Source organism: Syngnathus scovelli, chromosome 16 (genome assembly GCF_024217435.2).
Source record: "Syngnathus scovelli strain Florida chromosome 16, RoL_Ssco_1.2, whole genome shotgun sequence".
Classification (NCBI taxonomy): Eukaryota; Metazoa; Chordata; class Actinopteri; order Syngnathiformes; family Syngnathidae; genus Syngnathus; species Syngnathus scovelli.
In genome coordinates, this window is record NC_090862.1 from 8,443,997 (window position 1) to 8,455,844 (window position 11,848).

The 11,848-nt window shown below is 49.2% G+C and overlaps 1 protein-coding gene across 1 annotated transcript; it reads left to right on the plus strand.

Annotated features, from left to right (window-relative positions):
- Positions 1 to 452: 452 nt before the first annotated feature.
- Positions 453 to 11,829, plus strand: lmtk2 (lemur tyrosine kinase 2). Its single transcript, XM_049743814.2, has 14 exons — positions 453 to 929; positions 1,978 to 2,099; positions 2,175 to 2,328; positions 2,438 to 2,514; positions 2,593 to 2,711; positions 2,825 to 2,912; positions 4,196 to 4,326; positions 5,871 to 5,955; positions 6,298 to 6,419; positions 7,053 to 7,202; positions 7,282 to 10,141; positions 10,238 to 10,370; positions 10,433 to 10,663; positions 10,880 to 11,829. Exons 1-14 carry the CDS (start codon positions 827 to 829, stop codon positions 10,906 to 10,908), a joined length of 4,404 nt encoding a protein of 1,467 aa, XP_049599771.1. The 5' UTR covers positions 453 to 826; the 3' UTR covers positions 10,909 to 11,829.
- Positions 11,830 to 11,848: the final 19 nt, after the last annotated feature.

Sequence of the window (11,848 nt, forward strand, 5' to 3'; positions counted from 1 at the left end):
CAATATTAACTGTAACTGAAACATAATAATGAAGAGTACAATTCTGACCTTCCCCTTGCAACAATGTTGCAAAATTCAATCAAGCGTTAACTTGTTTTCCTCAAACATTTTGCCAGAGGTGGGGGGCCTACACGTTTTCCCACTTCTGTTTGGTCACATAAAAACAGGGTTGAATATTAAACAAGGTTAGATTTTGATTTTGGAAGTACAAGGAAAACATTTCAGTTTTTAGATGCCTTTTTTCTTTTGAAATGTTCTTAAGAAAATACGGGGGGGGGGTTGCTTTTTCCACCTCTGGCTACGTTGTTTTAAACTTTCCACAACCTTTATGAAATGCGTTTTGTTTCCATGACAAATAACAAGTGTTGCCGATTGGCTGTTTGTTGTGCCACAGTATTCCAAGCCAGGATTGGCTAGGATGAGGCCTCGATCACGTGACATCGCCCGCCCCATTTCGTGACGTTATATGAGGAATATGGCGCTTCGGCTGTTATGAGTTTCATTACAGTCCGGTTTGATTTATTCCGCCCAGTTAGCGTTTTCTTGAGTAACGCCAAGCGGCACTTACCAAATATGACTCGGCAACGAGCTTGTTAGCCCCTTTTGTCCGAATGGACACCGGTAACGGGCGTTTTGTACTTGCTAGCTAGGACTGTTCCAATTGGCATGCTAGCCGAAGCTAAGTGGCTAAAGAGCGACAGAATGCTTGTGTGTGCCACCGCCATCAACGTTCCATCGTTAACTAATGACTGAAAAACGACTTCTCCGTTGCTGACGACGACAATTGCGACCATCGAGCAGCTTGTTTTGGAGCTAAGCGTGGAGGATGAGGAGCTGTCATGGATATGTTTTGCTGCTGCTCTACGCGATCTTGCTGTGGGCATGCTGGTCGGTTCAAGGTGCTCCTCTTCAGTCCCACCACAGCGCAGGTAAAGCTTTGGAGGAATTGCTGGTTGCTTTAACCCTTCCACTTCAAAATTTTAAACAACCTCGTAATGATTTCCTCGCCGAGAGCTAACACTTGGGGAAAAATAAAAGAACGAATCTCCTCTTTTAATCTCGTAGCCTTTTTCTGCTGCACTGATTTAAATATCTGATAATAACTGATTTAAAAACCTTTCAGCTTCCGCGTTGCCATGCCACTCTAATCTGCCCAGGGCCTTCAGAATCAATACTGTTGCACCAACCAGCCAAATTTCATTTTTTATTTCTTTTGAAGCTTCAGTGGCATTGCACAGAGAGGTCAGTCACCTTTATACAGGGTTCAGTTGGTTGTTGACATGTGTCGCACAACACGGTCAGATCTTATGACTCACTCATTTCAATCTTAGGTCATTGGTATTAAAAAGGTATCAGATGTGTAGGTTTGTCATGGTCCCTTGCCAAGATTCAGTGAAGATTTTGTTGTGAAGCTGCTAATTTATAACCGCGTCACACATTCCAAGTTTATTATCTCTGGTCAATCATTGGTGTTGTGTCCTCAATCATAAGACAGCACACAGAAACGAAATGTTGATGCCATGTTGTAATGATTTTTAAGACATTGCAGCGATGACCTGTCCTTTGCCCCGTCTTAAAATCCCAATCACATGGACGTATTGGAATGCAATGCAAGGGCTAGTTTTTCTTCAACATTGTACTGCTGTTACTATCGGTGGGAGGAATTCACCAATGTGGGTTAATTGCGCCTCTGTGTGACCGCCTTACTAAAACACGAACCGAATCGGAAGGAAGCCGGGCAGACAAAATATGTAGCAACTTTGAAAAAGGCCTGTTGCCAATTAAGGAATTCAAAACACATAACCCAAACATCTGTTTTCTGTGCAACTGAAATGGTTTAATGGCGTTGCAACGGGGAAAATTGATTTTCACTTGTCTTTGGATACAGAGAAGCCATCATATTTGTGTTTCGAATTCCGACATAACGGGGACGTGTCAAGTGGTGAACACCCGACTTGGCCTTGTGCTCTGTTGTAGACGACGGCCCGGGCCACCCATCCTATGTGTCTGCCTCCTTGGCGCTGGCGGCCCTGGCGGCCCTACTGGTGCTGCTGGGGAACTGTGTGACCTGCTGCAAGGAAAGGGAGATCAACTTCAAGGTGAGACGCTTAAGCCGACTGATGTCGTCTTTATGTATTCTTAGCGGCTGACATTCTGGATGTTTGTCGACGCAGGAATTTGAAGACCACTTTGACCACGAGATTGACTTCACACCGCCGGCCGAGGACACGCCGTCTATGCGCTCGTCGGCCGAGGTGTACACGTTGGCCGTCTCCCCCGTGGCCTTGCCTGGACCCTTGCATCTCCAACCACCTGCACCGAGCGCAGGTCGGAAACAGGCACGCCCTCCTTGGGCTGTTATTCGGCGACATGCATTGGATTTCATTTTATGACATGTCAAATGGCAAACGTGTTGTCTGTGTTTTGGGATTCCCAGAGGGCTCGGCAGGCTCGCAGATCGCCCGCCATAGTCTGAGTTACATTCAGGAGATCGGCAACGGATGGTTTGGCCAGGTAAGATTTTTTTCCCGTTGAGAGTAGCCCGAAGTCTTGTTGGGATCTGTTCTCAACTGGCTGAATGTTGGCTGACAGGCGATCCTGAGCGAAATCTTCACTGACGCCGGCGGCACCAGAGTCATCGTCAAGGAGTTGAAAGCCAACGCAAATGCCAACGAGCAGAATGACTTCCTGCAGCAGGGCGACCCTTACAGGTGAACGGACGGCCTGCCCAGGGCGAGCCGGGCTGACTTGCTGTCTCTCGCCACACGCACACGAGTCTAAACGCAAACGCTTTGCCTTCTGTCTTATCCTTTCATCCTGCCAGAGTCTTGCAGCACCCAAACATCCTTCAGTGCCTTGGCCAGTGTGTGGAAGCCATTCCTTTCCTGCTTGTTTTCGAGTACTGTCAAATGGTAAGTAGCCATAACGTTTTTTTGCGATTGAAAGCTTCGACACCATCCGCAACGACACGCACAGTGGATTCCGCTGCTTTTCTCAGTTACTGATTGACGTTTAGTATTCGAGGCCCACCGGCTCAAGCTTCAATTCGGCTTTCTATTGCGACAAGTTGAGGCGACGTCACGGCATCTGATTGCGTTCCTCTTTCTCGTGATTTATTTTGGGTGGGCTGATTGGGAGCCATAATAGATCTTTCCAAAGTCAAGAAAGAAAGTGAAAACCATCAATTCCACATTGCTGAATGATCGGCACAGGTGCCGGCGACATTCGCAAGCCGCGCTTTGTAAGCTGTCAGTGCACACCAAGTCCCCCCGGAACTGGTCCAAGCACAAAGACCCGCGTAATCCTTTGATCTCAACGGAGGTAGTGTACGCGGAGTGCCTGGTGCGGATCAACTTTTCAAAAACTCTGGTGAGGGGCCATCTGCTGAGCAGCACAAGACAAATGCAACACAAGAGCCGCTTATTATCTAGTGTGTGTTTGTTGTGCGGGCTGGGGCTACCTCATTATCTTCTTTCTCACACTTAAGCCCTTAAAACCAGCGGACCGCACTGAATAAATAGTTCAGGACACTCGTGAGAAACGCGAGAAGACAGCAATTGCGTAAATGACCGCCCCATGTGACGGTTTCGGCACACTGCATGTCCGCATGTACTCCCGCTGCATGTACTAACACCTGCCCTTAGTTTGGTTTCACTTCATATACATCAGGTTAATGTTTGTTTGTTTTTCCTCCTGCAAGCTTTTTTTTTTTTTAATACACTACCATTCCCACCCAAAGATTTACAAGACACATTTGTAACTTTTCCTATACAAGCAAAATCCATACTTTTGTTTTTGGTCATATAGTTGCGTGGAAATCATATTGAGATTATTTTCTTGAGGATTCAACGTACACTTTGCAAACGGCAGGCTGACAGTTACATAAATAGCAGAACCAATTTACTGTCGAACAGAGTGTTAAAAATAACAAAAGAGGCATGCAAAGCATGCAATCCATTTACAACGTTTTAAGTAATATCACTTACAAGTATGCGTGAGACGATAGTCGTGGCCGTTTGCTTTCTAAATGTTTGCGTGCTTGGAATGTCCCCACGTGGGGATCCAAAAGAGACGACGTTTACAACCCATTTTGAAAACGTCTCCATGTGACTTGTCCAACTCACTGGGAGTATGAACTCTCTGGCTTTAATTTTTGGAAGGCTTTGCTTTGTGTGTTGACTGTGTGTGTTTGCAGGGGGACTTGCGAGGCTATCTGTCTCAGCAGGACTGGACGTTCAGAAGCGCAGAGATGCTGCAGCTGCAAAGGATGGCCTGCGAAATCGCTGCCGGCCTCACTCACCTTCACAAATACAACTTTGTGCACAGGTAGCACTTGCCAAATGAGTCTGCTTTGTGCCTGCCTCAGCCCACCTTGCCGTGCAGCCTCTATTTCAAACAACATTTTGATTGCGGCCTCGAGGCACGCTTCCTTTCTATCCTTCAACATTTCGACCACAAAAGAAGCCAAACTTTACATTTCCCACAATGGCTTTGCCTTTTAATGATGAATCTGGAGAGCTCCATAATATATTCTTTGGAGTCTTCATATTTACGCTTGTACAGACATCTGAATTTCTGCTTACAGCATTCTGGTAGCGCTTCATGATTGTGACTCCATGAGGTAACCGATACGACTGCGTTAAGGAGCTTAACATTAAACCGCTGGACTGCCCCATGTTAACCCACTCCCAGGCGTTTTCCAAAAAAGGTTTGCAAGCAGGAGAGGCGGCGTTTCATTTCCGTTCTCCCCCCATAGGTTGGGAGGGTTGCCGTCAAAGTGCGGCTGAGGCGAATGTCGGCCACCCGGCTCGTCAGCTCTATTTGCATGCTCGGAATAAGCTGCCGGGCCTCTGATTACACGGCTCCCAGGCGTTGCTGCAGTGTCAGCTGTCCGCGGCATATGATGAGTCTGCTCTTTGCGTGTAAAAGGAGAGCCCTGCTTGGGAAGACGTCTTTTCAATCCTAGTTACAACTCGGAGGATCCCCGGCGATTCCGCTCGGCAATCCTGAAAACGTTGACACATCGGCGAGCGTTTAGCGTCCTCGTGTGCTCTTCTCAAGACTTTAGCCAGTTTTGAGATTGGCCATCCAAAAGACGGCGCTAAAATCGTATACATGGAACACCCATGTGGCGTTAATATGCGCAAAGGCGAGCCGATATGCGATCCGAGCGTGACGGTAAGCCTTGTAGGGTCGCGTCGTAGGACCCCCCCCCCCCCCCCCTCCTCTTTTCCTGCTGCGTTTCCCGCTTTCGGGCATGTAGCCAACTGGAGACCGGCGCGGACAAAAAGTTTTAAAATAAATCACCATTTGTCTTCCAGAGGTTTTGCTGGCTTTGACACGGGCGAGCCCGGCCACGGTCGCGCCAAAGCGCTTGTGTCAGCAGCGGCTGCCCTGTTTTCATCTCTGCGAAAGAAAATAGTAAAGCGGAAAGCGACTAACGTGAATGTCTGACTGTTAGTTAATGTGATTTAATTTGAATTTGGAGAAGCCCGTTCACCAAGCGCCATCTCCTGGCAACTACACAAATAACCGTTTGCGCGGGCTGCATTTCCCTCAAGAAAGAATATCCGGCTTCTGTATGCAGTCAGGAATAGAAGTTGCGCAGGTCTTGTTGCAGGGCGAACCACTGACTGAGCCTTTGGAGCTTTAAGCCTCTCCTGCTCTGGGGCCTGAAAAGCAAATGTGCAAACTAAACAGACATTCCGGAACAAAAAGCACGTTGTGTTTTGCCACAGTATCTTTTGAGAGTAAAGAAAGTTCCAAATAAAATGGCAGCAATGGTGGCAGCGAGTTTTGTTTAGTTTGATCACCTGACTCAGCAATGATGACAAATTGTGAAACTCACTCATGTGATATTTGCTTTCCAGTGACTTAGCTCTGAGGAACTGCTACCTGACAGCGGATCTTACGGTCAAAGTCGGAGACTACGGAATTGGGCCCTATGCATATAAAGTGAGCACGTATACTGCATAATTGTCTTCCGAGGTGCCAAGTCGCGCTAACGGAGCGCGCCGAGGTCCTCCTGTCTGCGGCCGTCTTCAAATTCTGCTGATCTGTCACTTTGAATTTAATACTCATAAGATAAGGTCACCCACTGGTGCTATTTCTGGAGCGCTTGGTGAGTCCAAGTGAGCGTGCGCTGCCCGCCTGCCTGCATCAGAGCATCAATCACTTTTGCAGACCCCAAACAATAAAAGCTTTTGTTGTCACACTTGTTCCCCTCCCCCACCCCTCTTCCCCTTTCGAGTGCAACCTAGTTAGTAAGATTGTCCTCTGATCTTTTTTTGTCATCAGGAGGATTACATCATCACAGAGGACGATGTATTCGCGCCCCTTCGCTGGTTGGCTCCCGAATTGGTCGGCGAGCGCCATGGGGGTGTGATCACTCTGGAGCATACCAAATCCAGCAATGTTTGGTACGTATCGAAAAGAAACTCTCACTTCAGGAACTTTGACGTAACAGAGTTGACGAGCAGAACCAAAGTTGCAGACTGAATAGCGGCAGGGCTATCGCGTGCCAGTTAGCAGACGCTCACATCTGCTTGTAATGGGATGGGCGACGCGAGCCTGCAAATCCCAGTCGAGTCCGCCTGTGCCGTCTGCTGCTAACGAGGCACGACCGCGTGCGAGTTGCTCGAATGAGTCGACCGGCTGCGCCGTCGCTTGGCCAAATGTTTGCCGCTCGTAAACTCCGTTACGCAATTTCAAGAACCGGGTGACCTTCTGAATAAAGACGCGTTGAAAGTCAAAATGTCCTCCCCTGTTAAGAGCTACTTTGCTCTTCATTAGGTAATGGTTTAAGTTTGCCACCTGCTATCGGACTTGCCATGTCAATCACGCAGCGCCTTTTAGCCAACTTGGTGAAGCATCGTGTTTCATGTCGATGTTTGCCAGCTGGAATCAAGGATCGGTTTCCCACTTTGACGGGAGACTGTTTGCTCTGTGCCAACTGTGCCCCGTCCAAACGCGATTCATGTTGTGGATGACGTCACAAAAAGCAAATGCTAATCGGTTGCTCTCCTTTTGTTTTTTTCCTTGATTGCCGCTAGGTCCTTGGGGGTGACTCTGTGGGAGCTTTTTGAGAATGCCGCTCAACCGTATCCTCATCTGTCTGACCGGGAGGTTCTCAATCACGTGATCAAGGAGCAACAAGTCAAACTCTTCAAGCCGCAACTCGAGCTTCCTTATTCGGACAGATGGTGAGTTCTTTTCATCTTTGTTTGTTTCTTCACAAATGCAAAAGAGCCTTCACCTTTATTCTTTTGTTTTTACTTTCAGGTACGAGGTTTTGCAGTTCTGCTGGCTCTCCCCCGACAAGCGCGCCACAGCCGAGGAAGTCCATCGTTTGCTCATCTACCTGCGCATGCAAGGCCAAAGAGACATCGAAGAAGACTTTGAGCAGCGCTGGGACGCTCTCAAGCCGAGTGTCTCGGTGCGACAGACGACCATCGGCCCCTCCTCCTTCCCCATCCTGGAGCAATTTGCCGACGATGGCCTGCAGCAGGACATGGATGAGGTGCTGACCGTCACCGAAACCAGCAAAGGTCTGAGTTTCGAATACGTTTGGGAGGCGGCCAAGCAGGACCACTATGACGGCGGCCACGCGCACCGGAGCTCGGATGCGACGGTCAACTACCACAGCATGTTCTTTCCCGTTTCCACGGAAGACATCCAGGCTCATTTCCCGAATCCCGTCACCAGATCGGCAACCACCGGTGGTGGGAATGCTCCGTCCGGAATGCCCGGAATGTTGCCTGTGTTCCACGCCCAGAAGCCAGCTAATGGGGCAGCTGGCTGTTACGTACAACTTGAGGGACAAGACGGCGCTCAAAGAACAGGCTTGGATTCCGGCCGGCAGGACTTTGTGGTTCTTCAAGATGTTCGCTTGGATGAATCGAGCACGGAGGGCGACTTCTTCCACCATAGTATCGACTCCAAGGATTCGTATTTACCAGACAGTCACATCTGGTCATCTCTGGAAAATGACAGTCCATGCCACACCAACATTTTCACTGAGGGAGAGTCCACGCAGGAGGACTCTGTATCTTGGAGACGAGATTTTATGGAGCTTCCCGATCGCAGCGGGAACCCTTTTTGTGCAAATACTCCTTTGCATGGACAAGAGGTGAATGCACAGGATTCTTTTTTAGGCGATTGTTCCGAAGCCGCTCGCCAGACTCTGGAGGAAGCCAACGCTGAGAGAATGAGGCTGCTCAACAGTGACAAACTAGCAGAGAACTTCCGATTTCTTAAAGAGCAGAACCTGTTGAAAGAAGACACAATGTTTCAACACAATCCACAGCAAAATTTTCTCTCACCTGGCGTTGTCCATGAACCTGAAGAAAACTTCAAAATGGCTTCCTGGGACAACCTGGACCCTTCCGGCATCTTAAAGACAACAGATTTTGATTCAAGACCTGTATGGAGTAGCGCATCCTCAAGTCAGGAAATTTTGGACTCGTCGCACACCAACTTTGGGGAACATAATCCTTTTCGGCGACAAAATGAAACACTGGTGCCTTCCATTGCTGTTTTCTCAGAAGACGAAATAAGCAACCGGCTGCCAGACAGTAACCGTTCTTCTACTGAGGACCTCACTCTGCTCCAACCATCAGACGGAGGCCAAGACTCTGATTTCCATTCTACCTCGGACAGGTTGGACATCCTCCTGAGTCAGAGTGATGATCAGATTCCCGTCTTCTCTCAAAGTGCCACAACAGAGGTGTCCTGCACCGCTGCCAATCTCTCCAGCCTTGAGCTTGACATCAATATCTCAAAGAGCAGTGCTCAAGAAGTCGTAGAAAGGCAAATCTCTGAGAAAGCGCCTATCGGAGCCTCGGCTTTCAACAGCGGACATGTTGATGATATGACGAGTGCCGATCTGTTGAGTGAACTCAATGACGATGCAGATTTGGAAATGGAAACAAATCTGTTCGCTCACGACGAATTCGTTCTGGATGCCAACGGCCAACCTCTTGAGAGATCCTCTCTATTGGTCACCGGGCCTTCGTTGGATCAGCTCAGCCAAGACAGCTTGTTGGAGGACAGCACGTCCACCACTCTCCCTACCGCAGAGCACTCGGCCGAAACGCCCGACTCTTTGGACTCGCTGGACATTCAGCGGCTCGGAGACCAGCACAAGTTGCAGCCGCCGTACAAGATAGCTGACAGTGGCTATGAGACAGAGAACCTGGAGTCTCCCGAGTGGAACTCTCAGCCCGATGACAAAGACCTCTCGCCTGGGTGCGGAGCTCAAAAGGAAAACCATCCCGAAGAAATGAGAGCTCCAACCAATCTGGTTCCTCCGGAAATTGTCATCTCTGAACCTGAGGCCTCGCCAGACGCTCTTGCCGGGGATTGCCTTGACATCGTTCCTCTCGAAGAAGCGCCAATCTGCGGTAATTATAGAGACTCCGCCTACTTCTCAGACAATGAATCCGAGCCAGAGAAGAAATGTGAAGAAACAAAAGTGGCAGGTACTTTTGAAATCACGTCATTGCAGAACTCGACAGACATTCCAGTCTCAGTACGGGAAAGTCCTGTGGAGTCTTTAATACCAGAGAAAGAAGGTGCCTCTGCCCCAGAAGCTCAGGGCGATGTCAGAAGAGAACCAGATCGAGCTCCAGAGATGCATTTAGACTCAAAAAGGAAAGAAACAGAACCTCAAACTTGGCCCAATCATGACGGAGACAGAGCGGACTTTTTCAGCGACCTACCCGAGTCTCCCGAGCCAGAGCAGTCCTCCCTCATGAGTCCGCTCCCTTCAGGGGAGGACGCCATTCATGCTAAGCTGACTAGGACCTACGCTGGAGAGGCCCACAAGATGAAAGAGCCCGAAGTGGAGGGCCGCTACCTGGCCCGACTGGACGGCCCGGAGGACGACATGGACGCTGACGAGGAGAATGAAAACAGCGACGACTCGGACGAGGACATTCACGCCTACCAGCTGCGCAGCTCTAGCTCGGACAGCGAGGAAGAAGGCACACGCGTGGCGCCGCTCATCGTCTCGGACGACAGTGGCGCCAAGAACCTGAGGAGCTTGTTGAAGTCGGCGACCTTCAACACCGGCGCTCCATCGACGACCACCAGGAGAGCCGTGTCCTTCTTTGACGATGTCACCGTCTACCTCTTTGACCAGGTCCGCTTAGTCTCTTTCGTTCTTAGATGTGGATGGGTTTAGATCAACCAAAATGCTACTTTTGGACCTCGTCCTAACTTCTGCATTGTGATTCAGGACACCCCAACCAAGGAGCTGGGCGACCACTCAGCGGGCTCCAATTTGCACACGCCGCAGTTTAGTGACCCGGCGCCAAGCACCGGCTACCTGAACCGCTTCACCAACTCTGAGAGCTCCACGGACGAAGAAGGTAAATGTTTGCGCGTAAGCGTGACACTCCGTGCGCTCAGCAGCCTTTTGCTCCTCTTTCAGGTGGCGGCTTCGAGTGGGACGACGACTTCCCGTCGGCGCCCGCCTTCCCCTCCAAGACACACAAAGACGCAGCGCCGGCAAAGAGCTTAGCGGCAGCGGCAACCCGCATCTCATCCCCAGCCGTTGCCAGCTGGGGAAACTCCTCCAACTACTCGCGCTTCTCCATCTCGCCGGCCAGCATCGCCAGCTTTTCCCTGACGCACCTCACCGATTCTGACATCGAACAAGGAGGTTGTGCTTCTCTTTTCTTACTTTGCTTTTTATTATAGCAAGCCAGTGTAGTATCACCTTAAAGTAGCTAACATTGCATGCATTCCGACTTATTCTTTATCCACCAGACTCGAGACGGCAGACCAGTTCTTCTGTTTGTTCTTTTTTGTCCCTCTTCAATAGAGTGCCTTTGCATGGTGTTCACACTGATTTTTTTAATTTGTTGTGCCTTTTTAGGAAGCAGTGAGGATGGCGAAAAAGACTAGCCTTCGAGTTCAAGGCACTCCACTAGTTGTCATCACACTAACAACCACTTGCACTTTTTTTGCGGGGCCTGGAGAACGCAGCGGAGGGGTCAAGACAAGAACCCACCCGGTTGATGAGCAAGCCCTCCACGGATGTACAAATCCGCTTGGGGGGGGTGACGAACGGGCCGAAGCAGGGACGTCATGGCAGGTGCTCCTAATGAACGTCTGGTGGCTTCCTGCTTTCTTCCACAACTCCACTGCCCCCCCTTCCACCCCTTCCAAAAACTGTACAAGAAAAAATTGGGGGGATGAAATGTGGCACAAGAGCCAAGTAGGAATCTTCTCTTGGAATCCACCTGGACCTGGTTCTTTCAAGTGTTGTTCTTCCATCGTCACTGCCATTGGTCATTCTCCATTTGTGATCTTGCTTTTTGGTGCTTTTGCATTCATGTTCACGAGTCACCACATCTCTTTGCAGGAGAATATGTGTATGTTTCAAGGCCACATAGAAGCAACCAGTGTTAGCGTTAATATCGAGAAAACGGATGAAGGCTTAAGCGACTTTAAAGAAAAGGATGCACTTTGTTCTCACTAGCAAGAAAGCTTTGGCACAGCAGTAGGATGCTCCAAGCCGGGCCAAACTGCACAATGTATTTGCTATCCTTCACCTCAAGCGCGCCTACACGCTACGGTGCACTCGTAGGACCACTTGAGCCGTCGCTTAACACTAAGTATATATTTTTTTTAAATAATGCCCTTTGCAATTGCTGACGTCGACTCACTTGAAGTCACTTGTGACAAACACTAAGTTTTGTAATTGAGGAAAATAAAGAAGACCGCTCACGTCGGTTTGCAGCGCTACCAAATTTGATTTTTGAATGAGCCAATGCAGATGTTTGTTTAAAAAAAAAAAAAAAAAAAAAAAAAGAAAAGGAAAAACTAATGCGAACAAAAAACA

Excerpts from the sequence above, each read along its gene's own strand:
- lmtk2 (XM_049743814.2), top strand. The coding sequence starts at position 827 with ATGAGGAGCTGTCATGGATATGTTTTGCTGCTGCTCTACGCGATCTTG. Across the intron at positions 2,100-2,174 it reads AAAGGGAGATCAACTTCAAG|GAATTTGAAGACCACTTTGA; the intron begins GTGAGACGCTTA and ends TTGTCGACGCAG. Across the intron at positions 4,327-5,870 it reads AAATACAACTTTGTGCACAG|TGACTTAGCTCTGAGGAACT; the intron begins GTAGCACTTGCC and ends TTTGCTTTCCAG.